Genomic DNA, 20,319 nt, shown 5'->3' with positions numbered 1-20,319 from the left:
AATTAATAATGATGTTTAAGCTATTTCATTTTTCATATAAGGCCTGATCTATACTTAACTTTTCCAGCCATAGCTGTGTCAGTCGGGGGCAAGATTTTTTTTTTTTTTAAACCAACATAGCTATGCCAGTAAAAGCTTTAGGGTAGAGGTAGTTATTCTAGTGTACCACAGCACTTATGCAAGGAACTGACATAAGTTATACTGGTGTAAACATTTTCATACTGATATAATTGCAACCACACTACAGGGTTTTACCAGCAAAACTCTACTAGTGTAGACAAGGTCACAGATTTGTCCAATTTACTGTGAGCGATTTCTCATTTGGTGCCATAAGCAGGTGATGTTTGGGAGAATTACTTTCCCTTTCAAGAAGAAACCAAGGGGAAGGATTTCAGCAGAACCACTGGTCATATACAAGTCCCATCAAGGGAGAGCCGAGCTGCCAGCCCAGTAGAGCTCAGTGCATGCACAATCTACTATGAGCAGCATCTCTTTTTGGAAAGTCAGAGACAGCTTATTTTTAGGTGGAGCTTGGAAGAATTCCACAACCTTTTCCTCTCAATTTGACCTCTGGATTTATTTGATAGGAAATCATTGCCAATAGGCTCAGTCATACTTAGATTAAAACAGACACCAAACATAGAGTAACTGTGAGATTTGTCTCTATTATATACTTTGATTCCAATATGTGACTCAGTGACAATACCTTTAGGAAACCAATTCCTGAATAAAGAGCAGCTGGCTCAAGCTAAACCTGGCAAGAATGAAGCGGTGCTGAACAAGAGACAAATGCTTCAGAAAAACTACCTTGCACAATGGAGCCCCCATTCATGCTTGGCTCTCTGGCACTACCATAATATACATGTTTAATAATAATTCCTGGTACTCTAACCCCTTTTTTCCCCACCCCTTCCCAGACCTTCCATCAAAAGCATCTATTGCCTGTTCAGAATAGTGTGAGGAGTCTAAATCATCCTAGGCTCATTGCTAGGCTTAGACAATAATGGGCATCATAATCAGCTGCAAATAAATGCCTTTTCCCTTCAGTTTGCTAAGAAACCTCATCCCTTCCTCTCAGACAATAATCATCTCACTTGAATGGGGGATGATACTGGAAGCGATGCAAAGGCTCCAGAGCTATTGTAGAATGCAGTAACCTTCCTCTTCAGGCCACTGCAAATATACCACCCCTGGGCTTCAATCTATTCTCGGTCTCCAAAGCCTGATCTCCAAAGCCCACCAAAAAGTCAAGTCCCAGCTACATATTCCATCTCCATCCGTAAGAACATAACAGCCATACTGGGTCAGACCAAAGGTCCATCTAGTCCAGTATCCTGTCTTCTGACAGTGGCCAATGTCAGATGCTTCAGAGGGAATTAATAGAACAGGTAATCATCAAATGATTCATACCCTGTTGTCCATTCCCAGCTCTGGCAAACAGGAGACTAGGGACACTTCAGAGCATCGTTTTCCATCCCTGCCCATCCTGTTGAATAGCCATTGATGGATCTATCCACCAGGAACTTATCTAGTTCTTTTTTGAATCCTGTTATAGTCTTGACTTTGACAACATCCTCTGGCAAAGAGTTCCACAGGTTGCCTGTGCATTGTGTGAAGAAAAACTTTCTTTTGTTCATTTTAAATCTGCTGCCTATTGATTTCATTTAGTCACCCCTAGTTCTTGTGTTATGAGAAGGAGTAAATAACACTTCCTTATTTACTTTCTCCACACCAGTCACGATTTTACAGACTTCTATCATATTCCCCCTTAGTAATCTCTTTTCCGAGCTGAAAAGTCCCCATCTTATTACTCTCCTCATATGGAAGCTGTTCCATACCCCTAATCATTTTTGTTCCCATTTTCCAATTCCAATACATCTTTTTTGAGATGGAGCAACCAGATCTGCATGCAGTATTCAAAATGCGGGCCTACCATGGATTTATAAAGAGGCAATATGGTATTTTCTGTCCTATTATCTATCCCTTTCCTAATGATTCCCAGCATTCTGCTGCTTTTTTGACTGCCGCTGCATACTGAGTGGATGTTTCCAGAGAACTATTCAGAATGAGTCCAAGATTTCTTTCTTGAGTGATAACAGCTAATTTAGACCCCATCATTTTATATAGTTGGTATTTCGTTTTCCAGTGTGCAATACTTTGCATTTATCAACACTGAATTATTTAGTAGGCTTCCTGCTTCTGATGTATTTAATAAAAAATTCTCTTACTTTTAGAGTCTTTGGCTAGCTATTCTTCAAATTCTCTTTTGGCCTTTCTAATTATATTTTTACATTTCATTTGCCAGAGTTTATGATCCTTTCTATTTTCCTCAATAGGATTTAACTTTTACTTTTTAAAGGATGCCTTTTTGTCTCTAACTGTTTCTTTTACTTTGTTGTTTAGCCACAGGTGCACTTTTTTTTTTTTTTAACTTCTTACTATGTTTTTTAATTTGCGGTATGCATTTAAATTGAGCCTCTATTATGGTTTCTTTAAAAAGTTTCTATGCAGCTTGCAGGGATTTCACTTTTGGCACTGTACCTTTTTATTTCTGTTTAACTAACTTCTTTTTTGAATAGTTCCCCTTTTTGAAATTAAATACTACTGTGGTGGGCTGTTTGGTGTCCCCCTCCACACACACACCCCACAGGGATGTTACATTTTATTAGGTTATGGTCACTATTACCAAGCGGTTCAGTTATATTCACCTCTTGGACCAGATCCTGTGCTCTACTTAGGACTAAATCAAGAATGCCTCTCCTCTTGTGGGTTCCAGGCCTATCTGCTCCAAGAAGCAGTCATTTAAGTTGTCAAGAAACTTTCTCTCTGCATCCTGTCCTGAGAAGACATGTACTCAGTCGATATGGGGATAGTTGAAATCCCCCATTATTATTATTATTATTATTATTATTGAGTTTTTTATTTTTATAGCCTCCGTGACCTGGCAAGGCTCAGGGCTAAGCACTCAAGGTCCAAAGAAGATATTTCTTTGTTGAAGGAGTTTGGTTGTGGAACAAGCTTCTAGAGACAAGGCTAAACTGGAATCTGGCCACCTTTAAGGCACGCTTTATGGCCTCCTTTTGGATAAAGCTTTTCAACTGTAGCAAAACTGTATGAATATATTTAATGTCATAATGCTAGAGAAGGAGAAGATCAAAGGAGTCCAGGAAGTACAAGCAAATACTTAAATTCCATCCTATCTTCAGAGGAAGGAAGAAACAGAATGTATTAGTCAGAAGTTTACTTATTTAAATAAACCCTAAATAAACCATATAAATTTAATATTGCAAGTTCCTAGAACACAGATTCAGGTAGATTATAGGATATGGAATATTTCAGACCAATATAAATTACTGTGGTAGCATATTTATATAGTGCCAGAAGGGTGTACAGTGCTTTACAGGCAAATGAGAAAGTCTCTACTCCAGAGAGATTGAAAGCTAATTTATGCTAATCCAATGAAACTAACAGCACATGGTGGGTAATGGCATAGGGAATTGGACTGACAGAGTATCTTAGTTTTTCCACAGAGAGCAGACTGCATGTTTTACTTTATGAAACACTTGTTTAAGTGTCTAAGGCTGTATTTATTCACCTATTCCTATGAAAACAGGATGGTCTGTTTTCCAAACGTGCAAAGTATAATAAAACTAGCCTTCCTGAGGATACTGTCAGACACTGTCTCACCCACACTATTCAACTTCTGCAAATTTATTATGCCCCTGCCAATTGTTATTAGCAAAGAAATGGCTTTCCCAGCTAAGAAGTCAAGCTGGAATCTGCCCCTTCAGAGACAAAGTAGTTGCAGAGAACAAAATTATAATGAAAACTATGTCCTTTGAGCAGAATTACACATGCATTAGCAGTTACTACTGCTAGACTATTGACTTTGACACAGTTCTTAGATATAGTTAGTTACCATGCTATTTATATTTTAGTAAATAAAAGAGCTGTCTCTAAATATTATCTACCTCCATAATGGAATTCTTTAAAAAAGAAAGCCCCAACGGCCCAAACTTGCACTGGTTGAGTTACAGCAGTACAAATCCTTGAATGGACACACCTCTGCTTAAATCTCATTATGTCACTTTAGGTTGCCCCTGTAACAAGGGCAAGTTTAACTACAAGTATTATATTTAAACCAATTTAGTCAAATTGGTACAAATGTATGCATAGGCCAGTGGTGAAATCCAGGCCAAGGGTGAAATCCTGGCTCTATTCAATTAAATGAGAGTTTTACCATTGACTTCGAAAAGCTAGGATTTCACCTCAGACCTTTAAGACCAAACAGACGGTGAGGGAAAAGGTGTAGGGGAGGGGGGAGAGAGAGTTGTATTTAAAAATAGATAAACTCTAAACAGAGAAACTTATAACTTTATAGCTTTAGAATCTGAAAAGCCACATTGTCAACAAAGTTTTGGCCCAAACTATCTGGCATGAAATGTCACTCAGATTCTTCAATGAAAAGTTAAATGAACCAGACATAATAGTTACCATATTGCTTCTTCTAGAAAGACCCTCAAATACATTGTGCTTGTTTACTGAAGAGCCAGATGGATTGTGCTCCTCCTGCTGCCTAGAGTAATGAATGGTTCCAAGAGTGGTGCTAAATTTAAAATCTATATACTTTACAGCTTGCCAACACACTTGTATGTGCAAACAGATTTATGCCCCCAATAGAAAGACAGAAAAAAAATACAGTTCAGAAAAGAGTAAAAAAACAAAAAAAGCCAATGTATTGTCTGGTTTATGTTCCCGCATATTATTTACTACTGTATTATAGCAGCATTTACAGGCCTCAATTCAGATCAGGACTACTCCCCCTTTGTACATACAGTCCCCCCAAAGAACTTGCAATCTAAACAAACAAGAAATTATTGTTTAAGTGTTTTCCCACACAGAATCTCTCTAAACTTTTGTTTCCAACAGATTTTTTTCAAACATTCCCTTTTCAATGAGGAGCATGGGTGAATGACAGTATGTTCACAAGCAAGTGGCCTGCAAAAACATGCTACCTAAAAGTACTCTGTGCTCTGTGCCAGCATACATAGACAAAAGGAGGAACATGCAGAAATCTCCTCACCCATCTGACTGTGCTTCATATGAGGATTGACTTATTACATAGCACGAGACTCAGTTTGGTTTCTTGTATCCCTCCCCTCCCCCATGAAAATTGTTTTCCAGGACCCTTTTTAACTTTTATTCCATTATTTCCTATACCTCTTAAGTCTTTTTTTACTGTGGAAAAACACAACTCCAATACTTTTAGTGTAAATAAATAGTAAAAGTTCTGTGGCCTGCTATATGCATGAGGTCAGATTAGATGATCATGCTGGTCCCTTTTGGCCTTAAAGTCCATGAGAACATGGGAATTTTAGACGTTATTGGCAATTTTTACACATAGATTAAAGGATTATATTTTTTTAAATAAAATTGCAGTTTTCCTTTAAATGCCAACAAATATTATAGCAACCAGCAACTAAATTATCTTGAGGCATGACTATTCCAAGCAAAATTCGTGTCTCCAGAGATCAGCACTTGACATTGCAGGAAAAAGCTAATGACTATAAAGTAGACCAGTAACACATACTGTAGGTACACTCCATCAAAGACTGTCAGGGTGTTAAGATTCATGTGGTCCCATTTTCAAAAGGGCTATAACTTAAAAATGATATGAGCAAAAACTGAAGTGTTGATGTAAGTTGCACTTCTGTGACTTTTTAGGCACCCAGCTACTCAATTTGCATGTACAAAAACATAAGCAAGAAAAACTGCTCATACAAGAATTTGATAGGTAAGACTGCCTCATTCTGAAAATCTGACCCAGTATATCATTTAAAACTAAAAGGGCCTAAAAACAGAGATGACACTCCTTTTTATCTCCCAGCACATACTTTGGATTGTTTTAACCTATTTCATATGTAATGCACAAAGACAATAATCCACAATAAAAACAGAATTTTGTCCTTTTGAATTTAAAACTGATTTTGGTACAGGCCCCTGGGAATTTAAAAGTAGACCCTGGCAATAGTTAACAAAACTTGGCAAGCACAACCAAATTGAATGAAACACAGCAATCTTTCACAAGCTCATGAGTAGAGAGACAGCCTTCTGACTCTATTTAATTCAAAAGTCAAGTCCTTAAGTGGCTGAATAAAGAATTAAACAGTTTTCAGAAAGGTTTCAGAGTCTAAGTAGTTTGAAATACCATTCTCCTTACATGGTGCCTCAAGCTTTATGATTAAAGAGAATCCAGGCCAAAGCCAATCAGAAGAAACAGTACAGTATTAAAGTTAATTGAGTGCTTGTTGATAAAGGTGCCAGCGTGACAGTACTGAAGACAGTCCACATGTACAAGACAGGCAGTGATGGTACAGAACTCCTCATTCCTCATCTAGGAACCTCAAAGGTGATAGATGATCACTTATATTAGATGTACATTCAGTTTTCGGAATTCAGATCAAGGTTGTCAACAGGAATACAAAATACGGCAGTCAGAATGCAAAATATGGTATGAAATGTCAGACGAATAGGAACTGGACGACAGCCACTGGCTCCTTTCACAAAAGCTAGGCAGGAGCCTTTAAGTGTGTAACCAGACTTCTTGCTGAGGGAAATAGCCCACTGTTAGGGACCAGGGTCAAAATTTTTATCTTTAGCCACCCAAGTTCAGATACACAGAGCCCTAGTTGAAACACACGTAAAACTACAATCCCATATGTCCCCACACAGAGCCTCCTTAGTCAGGGAAGGGAGAGGAGCAGAAGACTCAGTCTACAGAACCTCACCAGGCAGATCTAATTAATCAGGAAGGTGCTGTAATGGTGAGGGATGTTGGAAAACCCTAAAACAAACAGAAAAATAAACATGGCATTTCCAGACATAGTGAACACCTGCAGCCCCATCATACTCAATGGGAGTTTCACATGACACTCAGCCATGGTGCCCAAGTATGAATTTTGGTGCCTAACTTTAGACACCGAAGTTAGGAAGTTTCTGTCCAAGCAAAGAAAAAGGACTCCTAAATCCAAATACCTAACAGATGCTCACAAACCGTTACACCACAACGTTATATTGGTATGTCATCATTAGTACTAGTGATTCTGCATTATCCAACAGTGTCTGTGCCTGGGAAGAATGAACCACAGAAAATAAGAGTTACAAGCATCAGATATTGAGGCACATCTGATCTCCCTTCCCAGCCACAGTGCCAGTTGGTTCACGGATGGTTATCTGCAAGAGGAGGAGTTGCACTCTGATTTCTTTCTGTATTCTGGAAATTTCTTGTACCAACAGGCCCCTGGGATTTAACTGTGATCTCAGGGAGCATAAGCAGCTTGGACAGAAGATGGCTAAGGTTGCACATGGATTCTCTAATCATCTGTAAATCTACATATGTTCTTTGTACAAAATAGCTACAACCAAGCCACGGACATTATGAAGAACTATGCACATGAATTCTGTAGGCTAACAGACATGCAAGACCACCTCTTTGCTCCTCACCCTGATTAGTATCTACACTCACATACCATCCTTCTGTCACATAGGTTGGCAGGCAGAGAGATCTTAATAGTGGAGGGCTATAGGGATTTCAGGTTAGGAGAGTTTCACAGCCTATTAGTCTATTCCCTTCCTACTTTTGAAACGACAACTCAATTTTCCCTAACCCCCATCCAGAGGCTGGCAGGGAAGACCAGTTCCTTGCTATAAGCATAGGTATTTGCAAAGTAAGGAGGCTAAGCCATCTTGGATTCCTCTCGATATACCACACAAAGAAATGCTAAAGAGTTGGGGTTGGAGTCTGGCAGCAAGAAGTGGGAAAGTTCTGTTGGGAAACAGCTGGAGCCAAAGGCACTAAGGTAAGAAGGAAAGGTTGATAGAGTTGGTTCCCTTCCATTCTGCAACCCCGCTGAGATAAGCCATGCTTTCAACTTTCTTATACTTTTATCTCCACCTGGGCTAAGAGACTTCTGCTTTATTTGTGCTTGAACCTCGAGTCAAGACATTTGCAAATGTCTTTTTACAAATAAAAATACAAAGAGTTTAGACCCTTTCCTGCTACAGTAGGCAGGTCACAACCCTAGTCACCCCTGCCTTTTTTCTTTTTTCTTCTCCCTCAATTTCAGTCATTTTGAATCTTAGGCAGGTGATCTTTCGATATGTAGTAGGCTTTCATGGTATTTCACGTTTTCAATTACATTGTACAGTGCTTCTGGGAATCTTAGCCATGAAGAGGCAGTGATTCACAAACACATTTAAAAATAATGAATTACTGCAGATGAATTAAATGCAGACTAAACTCTAAGTAGTTTTTTTTTAAGCCCTGTGTTATCATACACTTCTCTCTTTAGTGACATTAAAGTCAGCTAGAGCTCTAGAGAAGTTAGAGTGAGGAAAAGACTAGCAAGACAGACACATTTATTCATTCTTAGTCATACAACTTAGGGGCATGCACTCATTCAGGTTCTGGTAAATGTATCTTCATGGGTCATATATCAAATGGAAAAAGGTTTTGGGAAAAAAAAGCCTACACACTTTTTAGTTTAATGGATAGCAAAAAGTTAACCTCAAAGAAACAAAACCTGTTGTACATAGACTCTTTCTTAGAAGCTGAACTAACCATAGATATTTTACTCTCTTGACCTATTTCTTAAGTTTTAGGCTGTTTTGAAAATAATAAATAAAGTTTGTTTAACATAGCCCAAGGGCACAAACTTTGAGATACAGCTGGCCAGCCACTCATCAGGTGCCATGCCTGATCTGTAGAGTTCATACCACAAATGAACACATAATATTGGTTTGTACTTGCATCTTTTTTAACAGACTGATAGAAATGCCTGTTTGAAGGCTACAGCAATAAAACCGCAGTTGATCAGTTTTGCTTGATGTTGAAGTTACAAGACAAAGAAACCCAGAGGCTGCACTTTGGGACAACTCAGCTGGCATATAATGGCGCCAGACTGAAGTGCATAGGGACACAGGATAAGACTTCATCATACACACTTCTCTGATAAAGTAAGATTTTACCAGTTACTTACTATTTACTTGTACTATTTACTCCACAGAGCCCAGACATCTATGGGAGAGTGAGCTCATGCTCAAGCTTTCTGGCTCATGCATCTGAATTGTTAGCTACATACCAATTACTATTACTGTTAGTTATGCACAAACCAAAGCAAGCAAGCTGGGCTTTTGGCTCCCTTGCGAAGTATGCAGTTGGGAAAGCCATCTTCTTATCTGTGGACTGAGTAAGTCTAATATGGAATCCTTGAGGGAAATTAAAAAATGGACCTCTCCAATGTCATTCTCAAATTTGTTTTTTTCTGCATTTTAAAATTGTACATTATTGTCAAAAAGCATGTTCTGAAAATAAAGTTCTCTAGATGCTTCCACTCAAGATAGAAACTTGTCTCAATAGAGCAATTAAAAGTTCCTGCTTCAAAAATGGGTAACTGAGGTTACGAAACCAAATGTATTGCAAAAGTTTGCCATTAAAATTGCACAGCATTAATCCAAAAATGAGCTGCAGGAAAGAGCTGCAGTCAGAAAGATCAGATCTTTGTAGGGCCCTAATCTTACAAGTATAAATCCAGTGTGTACTGAAACAATAAACCAAAGCTTTTCCATCCAAAAGTTAGCTACAGTAGGTTTTGGGAAATTGTCTGATGACCTGTTTCCATATAGAGTACTTCCAAGAGAAAGATCACACTAACAGACTGCTTTTAGAACAGTGCCTGGAAGGGGATGAACAGAAATAAGAAAGGATATACATCACTACTGTTCCCTAGATATTATATATACACACATACATACATATATATATATAAATAAATAAAAGGAGAAATATACATCTTTTTAAAGTTACTAGTTGAACTTCTTGGACTAGTAACTGCCTCATCCTGAAACAGAAAGGACAGAAAGTGAAGAGTGCACACTAAAGAGTGAAATATGCCAGTACCAAAGTTAAGAAACAGATACTGGTATACATAAAGAATTATAATATATTTCAAATAGCTTGTAGGCTGCTAAGAAAGAATACAAGTTTTACATGAGAAAGACAGTGATTGCTCCTACTTCACTCCTCTGAGAAGAGTTAAAGTCCCCCCATCTTTCTGCTCATTGTACTCTAAGTACTCACTGACCATAGGGGAGGGCAACGAAGATTTATTCTTCATGCTCACAAGTAATTATAAAGTAAAGCAGTTTTTTTGAAAGAAAAAAAGTTATTTAAACTCACTTCTCCTGTAGCATAGAAGTCATTTTTCTGATAGTCAGGAAATAGCTGGAAAAACTGGATGAGTGCACTGAAATATAAATAAAAATTTTAAATCAGGATTACATAGAAATTAATCTCACCCCAATTAAGCAACATATTTTCAAGTAGATTTACGCAAAATGCACAGCAGAATCCCATGTGGAGTTTTACAGGACATGTTTGTTAGGATTAATACTCTCTCCATTAGAAAACTCGTATCACTAGATCTATGGCATTTAAAAAACAAAACAAAACACAACCCTACTCTTCCTTGAATGGGCATGTCAAACATATAGCTCTGGAATGAGTAATCTTCTGCCTCAGTGTTCACAGATTTTCTGGGACACATAGCAGATTTAGAGAACACCACACTCCTAGCATTTTCAAATTGACCCTTAGAGAGCAAAAGGTTTTGAAACACCATATTTAGACATTCCTGCATCATTTGAGAGAAAATTTGCATAGTGTCCACCCATGCTTTGAAGTTTAACTAGCTCTTGTTTTCTTAATTCAATCTCAGTGGAATGTGTTTTGACAGTTTCAGCTCCGGAAGATATAAAAGGTACAATCGAAGGAAACAAATCTGTCCTTTCAAAGAATGCAGAGAGAGAAAACTGCAACTCCCTTTGACTTATGCCAGTGCTAAGAAAGATGCTGTCTTCTCTCTAAAGCGGTGTCACAAAATAACCAGCAGATATCACTGTGGTCATACACTTTGAAGGCACAAGGATCCATTACGAAGACTGTAAGAGTGAGTCAATTTGCTAACACAGTAGGCAAGCAACAGCAACAAACAAATAAATAAATAAATAAATAAATGAGAGGATTGAGGTTTTACAGGCTAAAAAATTGACGACTACTGCTCAATTTCATGTAACTAGACCCAAATTTCTTATGAAGATTTTAGACTTGCCTTCCTTTCCCTTGCCTCTGAATTGCTGGAAAGAAGGTTGGATTCATGAAAAATATGAAACCTATAAAGGGACAGCTGAAATCAGTTTTCTGCACTACCCTTTCATAAGCTGTTCTTCAGCTCTCAAAGCCTGAAGCTAAAAGAACTAAAAACCAGCCCATAAACAATGAATGCTTTGAATTAGCTTCTCTTTACATATGTCATGCAGAAGGAGATGTGTCACATGCCTGCAGTAAATAGCCACATAGAAGGTCAGCTGGAATTTGTAACAAAGTCCTAGAGAAAAATCTAGTAACTAAAAGAAGTTCCAAAACTTATGAAATTATTTCTTGAATTCCATGTTAAAGTCAAGATCTCTACCAGTTAAACAAGAAAAATATTTACTATGGGAGTAACACAAACAAAAAGGCAAGTCTTTTTGAATATATGGTGCTTCAGAAGAGAAGAGAGCGAGCTACAGCTCCATCATGCCAGGTGCTCGGCACTCTGATCCAATTTATCAGAGCACTTCAGCCTGGACCAGCAAAGCATGTGCTTAAGGGCTTAGCACCATGTAGGATCAAATTATAATGCTTAAGAATACAGAGAGAGATGCAACCCTCAGCAGATTTTGTAGGAAAGCAAATATTCCTAATACAATGTATTCCATATAGCCCTCCATCCTTCTAAAGATTCTGTTCTACAGACCAGTGGAAAGGAAGGATTAAATTTTTGCTCTGTATAGGAAGTAAAAAACAACAAAACCCTCACAACTTTAGGTCCTTCTCAACAGGCACAGGCCACCCATTTTGAGTAAATTATTAAGACTGTAAAGCCCTGTTCCAGCACTGAAACCCCTGCATGCAAAGCCCGATGTCTACACGGAGCCTCACTGGGGCTCCCCTCTGTGCTGTTCTCAGTGCAAGGTCAAGGCCTAAATCTTGATTTACTTTGATCTCTTAAAGATTGTATTGGCTGAGGAACCTCTGACAACAGTTTTTGAAGGAAGGGTTGGGGACAATGATGATAAGAGGCTGCCTAGCAAGAGGAAGTTTCAGGCAGGGTTTGTTTATTTATTTATTTTTTTTAAAAGACTAACATTTGGAAACCAACATTTTGAAGGAGGATGGGGGAAAAAAGGGGCCATTTTAAAGAGCATGAGCAGAAATCAAGGAAACATTTAACCAAAAGTGGCTATAAAAAGCATAGTGGGGAAAGGAATGGAGAAAGACACGAAGAACAATTAGTCCTTATGGAAAGGTCAAGAAATTCTGTTATCGCCTCTATTTCCTGCATCTAGGCATTACAAAGATCAGAATGAGATACAGAAGCACACTCAGGCCAGCAATTTTTCCTCATCTTTTTGAGTCTCCATCCCCTCCCCTAATTTCTCCTTAATCGTTTGTGGTTTTCTTTTCTTTTGTTAAATGTACTGGTTACTGAAACAAATAAATGGATGCATTTTAAGTTCATTCCTGCTTTAGAAAGGTTACTGACTGCAGCAGTAATCCCTTTACGTGCTCAAATTGGGACTCTCTCTCTACAGCTAGAATGAATTGTAAATGTATCCCCCACATATGATCCTAAAGCCATGCAAAAAATCTTTGTAAAAAAAATTCTTTTCTGTAAATTCAAATTAAAATTGTTTTAAAAGTTGTCCAGAAGATGTCAGCAGTGCTAGCTTTTGGGAAACACCGATGGATAGGAATAAACACAAAGAAAGAAGTGAAGTAAGGTTGCAAAATTTACCTGTATAAATCTCTTCCTACATCATCTTGGTTTACTGCATATCCCGTATCATCAGTAAAACTAAAGCCAGTCCCAACCTGATAATGAAACAAAAACTTATGGGATTTGAAAACAAAATTGCTTCTAACTCCTTAACACTTTTTTTGCCATGTGGTAAAATAGGATTCTGTAAAGTATATGGTTTCGCTCTCAATTCAAAAACTGTAAATTAGATTAGAACTAATTAGGGCATTTAAAAAGTTAAACTTTATTTTTGCACTCAGGACAGACTGCATTTTCTGCACTGTTTTCTGAACTGGCAGTCTCACCAAACGGTGAGAAACAAACCCAAACTTTCATCTTGGCAAGTAAGAGAAGAGGGGAATATATCCTTGACCCTTTTTAAAAAAAAAAAAATTGCTTGTAAGTACACATTGTTATAATTTGTAAATCTCAGTCTATACTACACCCGATCACACTGTAGTATGAAAAGAATCTTCCAGTAACACACAAGGTGATGTGACTAGCATTTGTCACATGTAGTTCTGTCTTCTTCTACATGTCTAAAGAATCAATTACCACAAAAAAAGATTTAAGAATGGAGCTTGGAAGTAGAACTATCAAGACAACATTTTAGAAGCATATATAGTTAACTTTACAATATAAAATAGGAAATACACCTAACACATAGACTTTCACATTTTGTACTTACTGGATTGTCAATGTAAAGCATGGAAAATGTAGATGTCCAAGGAAACTTCCGTTTATACACTATGAACAGAAAAGACATTGCTGGTAGACATTACCACTAAAGTTATTTAATCAAGGAGTTATGCTACGAAAAGAGCTACCAAATAGCAATACAAAAGTTCTCACCACTCATCTCCACTCCAGATAAAAATAAATATATGTTCCTATAACTCTTTTCAGTGGCACAGGTTGGGAACAGTCATAATACTTGATATTAATATGCCTATGAACAAACTAAACAAGCTACTGTATTTTTTCAGCATATTCCATATTATAGATGAGGCTGGCAGCACCACTTATAAGTAAGGTTGCCTGACACTTGTCCATTATAAGACCCTGTTTTCAGACACTTATAACTTTGCCAGAATAACCATTCTGATTGAAAATTTTCATGCGCAGTGTCTGCCTCAGGCTGATGATAGAAAAGATGGATTCAAAAAAATACATCTAAAGTTTCAGTCAAAACTGGTTCCGCTGTTTCCAAGAATGATGCTAGGGAAAAAAATACATGGTTTTGTCCATATTAAAAAAATTCTGGCAGCCTATTCTTTGCCCAGCTCTAGCACCCACATACTTTGTAGTGGGGACTAGAAATTTGTCAGGAAGTGGCCTGGACATCAAGAATGTGCCTTTGTCATCTCTGTGACAATCTGCCTCAAATTAAAAAAAAAAAAAAAAAAAAAAAAAAAAAAAAGGAGTTCACATTTGCTTAGTGAATTTTACCAGCTAGAACATGCTCAAGGCTCTCAGAGCTCCTAGAGCTGATAGACTGCACATGCACCATCCCCACAGAGCAACTGAGCATGCTCCATCCCCTCAAAGGTCTTACCTGTGACTAGACTACATATGCATCATCTTCACAGAGCAACTAAACATGCTCCAGTGCAGGGATACAGGGGTGAAGCTGGATGTTCTTTTAATGGCTGTTCTGAGCCAGGCATGGGAACGGAGAGCATTGGGCCTGCCTCTCCTGTGCTCTCAGTGACCTCCCTGCTGATGCGCAGGCAGTGAGGAGGAGGAGCATGTCTAATTTGAATGTGGAGGGGGCAAAAGCCAGACTAGGAGAAGGGAAAGGCATAGACTGGGACAAGGAGTCTGGTGAGACTGGGACTGGAGAGACAGAAACTGAGGGGCAAGCCGTCTGGGACTGGGACATTGGTGCGGGAGGAAGCTGGAAACCAGCTGGCTTAGGGGGAAAGGGGAGAGACGGATCTTACAAAGAACAGACTGTGGCAGGTAGAACTGGGACTGGCTGGGCAAAGAGACAGACAATGAGCCGAGGGGAGGCAGAGACTTGGCTACGGATCTGCAGAGTGGGAGATGGAGATTGGATGAGGACCCCAGGGAAGAAGACAAGGACTGGGAACCTGTAGGGTGGGAGGAAGGACTGATTGGGCAAGGAACCCAGAGAAGAAAACTAGGACAGGCTGGGCAAGGAGACTGGGGCTTGGCAAGGAACCGTGGGTGGAGAAGAGACAGGACTGGGACAGGGCAGAAAGGGTACAAGAGGAGTCAGTGCCCAGTAGAGCACACTCCCCTCCAAAGCCTGGAATGGAATCCAAGATTCCCAAGTCTCACCATTCCTCTGCAGCCAGTAAATATTGGTGAAATCCACAGGCAAAGAGTCCTGTCTCCCTCTAATGCTCATCCACATACAGGTTGACAGCTTAGTATTGCTATCAGTTACTCTGTTAGCTCAAATAGCACAAGTCTGTGTGGTGGAGCTAAATGTCCCAACTCTGCTGATGACCAATGTGGGTTTCAATACAATGCTACAGATTGAAAAAACCAAATTCCATTATATCTTTTTTTTTTTTTTTTTTTAAACAGGAAGTTACATGGAAAAAAAACCAAGTTAAAGGGTTAACAAAGTTCAAAGTACCCAAAAGTTAAGAGATGCCAAAATTAAGGTTGCCTGCCTGTATAACCTCAACACAGCCCCATTGTGCAAATGCATTATGATAGCATATTTAAATTACACAATCACATAATATTTTTTCCCACAGGACCACAGTCTCATTCAGTGCACAGGATGGACAAATTGGGGTCACGTAGTGAAAGAGACTTATCTATAGGACTCCTACTTCATTTGCGGCAGAAATTGGATGGTGTGAAGTGAATGGGATTGCAGTAAGGAAAAAAAAAAAAAAAAAGGGTCTTACAGTTAGGACAGTTGAATACTGCCCTGCAGAACTGGATTTTATCCCTGCCTCTGCTAAAGAGTTCCTATATGACCCTGGGCCAGTCACTAAACCAAACTTTGCACAGATGGTCATGAATTGTGTGTTCTTCATTTTCTGGTGGCTTGAGACACTGGGGTCTAATGTGCAGAAGTGCTGAGCATTCACAGCTGCAACTGACATCACGGGCAAGTGGTGTTTTGAATGTATAATGTGCTATATGATGCTACTTATTCTGAACAATCAGGTCCAATGCGTCTCTAAATTAATAGAAACTTTGCCCTTAATCCCTCTGTGCCTCAGTTCCTCACCTGTACAATGGGGATAAACACTACCCCCCTCATCTCACAGGGATGTTGCAAACATGATGAATTAATGTCTGTGAAGCACTCAGTTACTATACTGATAAACACCATAGAAAAGCCCATGAGGAAATTAATAATTTTGTCTTCAGAGCAAGATTTAATAGTGTACTGTATATCAGGCACAGGCCACACCTGGCTCAATGAGAATCAAACAAAATAACGAATAGTTGCTCATTAAGTGAGCACTGCCCATCATGTGCACTGAATAAAGCATGGGTCCTGTGGGGAAAAAAATAGTACATGATCATGTATTGAAGACAGTACCATGGTGCGTAGGCACAAAGGGAACAAATTGAGTTAACAGGCCTCCTTAGTTCTGGCATTTCCAAACTTTGGAGTGCTTGACTTTGCAACCTTAATATTGTTCTTTTAATGTAATTTTTGTGGATAATTTCAAATGGAGGATAAATGTACTGTGCATTTTAGGATAACGTAAGAACGAGAAGCTGTAGAAGCTTTCATAAGTTGGTTGCTCATTCTGAGCTATGTTGACTCGCTGAGGAGATGGTGGGACTGCTGACTTAAAGCACTCAGGTCACATCTGTATAAATCCTTTGCATAAATACACTAATGTTTAACCAAGCCAAATTTTGGTAACTTTTTTTCACATATAAACTCTGTGATAATGTAATGCCAGTTGGAAATCCAGCTTTATAGCATACCAGTATCCAAATATGACCAGCATTTCCCATTGGGGGCCAGCTACAAGGAAGTCTACCTAGTGAGTGAGTTTAATTCGGATTCATGTGATAAATATAATGAATCCTTTAACAGATTTTAAAACAGAAAAGATCATACTATACACATTAACATCATATAGATGTGAAAATAAGTGTAACTATTTTTCTTAGAACAATTTTCTCTCTTTTTTTGTTTTGTTTTTTTGCTCAGAATGCAAGATATTTTTCCAATTTCATATTCCTAATACAAAGCTTCTATACATTCCATATATGATATATCATTAAAATGGAGTGGGGAATGAAAAGTAGAATTAATGGAACATTAATTAAGGGGGTGAGAGAGTTAAGTGTTCAAACATCAGACAAGGCCAAATATTAAGGTTGTGGGATAAAAACGTATCACTCAGCCATGCTGCAAATCATATGTATTTCAAAGACTACAATAGTAAGACATTTCAAATTTTTAGGAAGTCAAAGGAACCTAATTTTTTTTTTTTAGAAACAATTTCATATGCCTCTGCCCATCTGGGGGAACCAAGGAAATACTGCAAGAAGAGATGGTTTTAATCCAGTCAAATCATGTTACAAGTCTGATCTAGTGAGACTCAATCAGATTTCCAAAGCATACAGATCATCTGCATCAGCAAAATACATGCTCCATGCACATGTGTCGCTTGCTCAGGGTCTATTATGAACCAGAGTTTTTGAGATTTAACCATTTTCTACCCCCATCCCTCCAAAGAAAGAAAATTGTGCACACTCCCATTACTTAGTTCAGTTCTACACTCCCTCCTTTCACAAAATAAAAGGTTATTTTTAAGCTGAATGAAAAGAGAATAGTTATTTTGGTAACAAAATGACCAGAAAGTCACACATTTTAAAAAATATTCTGAGTTGCTTAAAGCTTTAGTTAGCTTCCTGTATTGAAATAAAATACATTCCAAAATATGCACAGAACAAATAGTATCAGAAGATAAACCAAATAGTTTTCAAATCGCCTCAAAAGGACAGATTAAAAATTGCTCCAGGTCACACACACACAGCAATCAGAGTACAGAGTAGAGAAAATAATTCCATGCCTAGAAGTATGTTAAAGCACTTCACAGCAAGGTGTAAAGCTAAAGCTATTTCTACACTACAGAGTATATGCTGGCAGAGCCTCCTAGTGTAGACACAGTATACACCAATAGGAGTTTTTTCTGCCAGTGTTGGAACACCACCTCCCCAAATGATGTTAGTTATGCTAACAGAAGCAGTGCTGGCACAGCTGCATCTATGCTGGGGGTTTTGTCAACATAGCTATGAGAGTCAGGGTTGTAATTTTTTCACACCCCTGACCAGAGAACTATATCGATTAAAGTTTTAAGTGTAGACGAAGTCTAAGTGATATAAAAAAAGGACTTTTCAGAATTCAGAGAACACAAGCAACGCTTACATCTGAGATTCTTGTCGACAACATATGGGCCATGTTCAACAAAAAGCCCAAACATTGATGTTCCTCCTGGTCCACCTTGGAGCCAAAGGAGGACCGGGGCATCCTCTGGCTGCACCTGTTTAAAGAAGAGAGAAGAGAAGTAGACACCATTGTATTATGTGAAATGAAATGCCCATTATTTGTTACCCTCATTGGCAGGAATCGGTTTTAGCCTTTTAGAGTCTGTAAGGGTCTGTCTACACTGCTGCTGGGAGGATGTGATTCCCAATGCAAGTAGATAGACTCGCACTAACTCAACTTATGCTAGCACGCTGAGAATACAATAGTGTGGATGTGATGACACTGATGGCATCTTGGGCTAGCCACCCAAGCTCAAACCCAGAGGGCAGCGCAGGTGTGACTCAGGTGGCTAGCACAAGCCACTGCCAACACCACAACATCCACACTGCTATTTTAGCAGGCTAGCTTGAGCTAAACTATCATGAGTCTGTCTACCTGGGCTGGGAATCATACCTCCGAGCTGCAGTACTGACATACCCTAAGTGGCTTATAAATCTCTCCGACAATTAATTCTTGTATGTATGATTTGTTTATAGGGGATCCTGGCCCAAAAAATAGCTACTGCTAGTGACAGACAGACTACCACTACCAAGCAGTAAATGGGCAAGCTTCAGAGATGGTGAAGAGAAAAAGGCAGGTTTCAAAGTCTCCCATTCCAGAAGTAAAGAATGACTGGGACTTGTGTTGGGAGTGGATGGAAGAAACGGAGACTGGATTGCAGAAAAACACCGGTGGTGGGGGAGAGAATTGAGAGTAGTTATGATTATTTACAATTTGTATTGCAGTCCTACCTAGTGGCTCCATTCATGCAAACACAACAAAAAGTCAGTCCCTGCCCCAAAGAATTTAAAATCCAAGTATAAGAAGAGACAAAGACAGAGCGAATACAAGATAATAAGAGAGTAGTCAATGGTTTGGCACAGAGGAGCAGGTGATGGGAACTGAAAAATGCTCATTGTTAGTTTCACTTAACTGTTTCTAGCTGATTTTATTAAATTCATACTAGCACAATATTTGGGCTCACCATACTGCAGGGTTTAAGCTATTTTCACTGGGTTTTTAATTTTTTCTCTCTATGCATACAACAAAATCTTGCAAAACAGAAGGCATCATATAGAGCCCTAAGGGTTCTCTCCCCTCCCCCCAGTGTTTTTGAATGGTTTAAGGCATACCATCTCAATTTAAGAGAAAAGATTTTTTTTTTTTATTTCACTGGAACTCCAGCATTAAGAACAAATTTTTCAAAAGTCCTTAAGTTGCATTTTCAAAAAGGACTTAAACCTAGAAGCCTAAGTCCCACTGAATTCAAAAGCGCCTCTTTGGAAAATGGGATCTCAGGCAAAAAATTTTCAAAAGTGCTTAAGTCTACCATTTCTTTATCCAAGAAAGCCAGAAAAACCTGGAAACACACTGTGGAGTGCCAGATACTTTATTAAAAGATATTTATGCATCTTTTGCCAAAGAAACAACATCATTTAAGGACAGCTACTTATGATACTAATAAGTATATATTCAATTGGACTGCAGTGGTAGCTTTTTAATGAATTCTTCTGGTGCCCTCTACAGGACATTTCTTTAATTTGTGGAAAGCAAAAAATAAAATAAAATAAAATAAAAAGTTTAACTCTAGAGGGTAAAAAAACAAAATAAAACAAACAACAAAAAACATAACAAAACTTACTATATTTGTCTTTTACTCTCCAGCACTAATTTTCTTCTTTTTTGTAACAGGTACAAAAAGAAGTGTTAACTGGTTTCTCTAAACAAACTTACTGCTGCCAGTTTTAAGTAGCAACCCTCCGTTAGAGATTCCTTCTGGAGTCCAGTTCTGTATAAATAATGCTATCAGAGTAGGAAGACCAGGAATAGGGCAGGTTATTTGACAAGAGTATTGAACACAGAAATAGTGGGGCTGTCATGTCACCACCCAGGATTAGTGAATTTAAAGCCATCTTACAGTTAATATTAGAGCAC

The 20,319-nt window shown here is 38.6% G+C and overlaps 1 protein-coding gene across 3 annotated transcripts in view; it reads right to left on the bottom strand.

Annotated features, from left to right (window-relative positions):
- Positions 1 to 20,319, bottom strand: part of CPVL (carboxypeptidase vitellogenic like) — an 83,658-nt gene that overhangs the window by 41,109 nt on the left and 22,230 nt on the right. For all 3 annotated transcript variants that reach the window (XM_067561992.1, XM_067561993.1, XM_067561994.1), the window contains 4 exons: positions 18,286 to 18,400; positions 13,588 to 13,646; positions 12,897 to 12,973; positions 10,238 to 10,304 (listed from right to left, as the gene is read on the bottom strand). In XM_067561992.1, the coding sequence (XP_067418093.1) occupies positions 10,238 to 10,304; positions 12,897 to 12,973; positions 13,588 to 13,646; positions 18,286 to 18,400 (318 nt within the window). The remainder of the gene's footprint in view (positions 1 to 10,237; positions 10,305 to 12,896; positions 12,974 to 13,587; positions 13,647 to 18,285; positions 18,401 to 20,319) is intronic.

Source organism: Emydura macquarii, unplaced genomic scaffold (assembly GCF_026122565.2).
Source record: "Emydura macquarii macquarii isolate MOO-44397 ecotype Brisbane River unplaced genomic scaffold, CSIRO-AGI_Emac_v2 contig_2422, whole genome shotgun sequence".
Classification (NCBI taxonomy): Eukaryota; Metazoa; Chordata; order Testudines; family Chelidae; genus Emydura; species Emydura macquarii.
The sequence above is the reverse complement of the archived record's forward strand: the minus strand, read 5'-3'. Positions and strand labels throughout refer to the sequence as shown.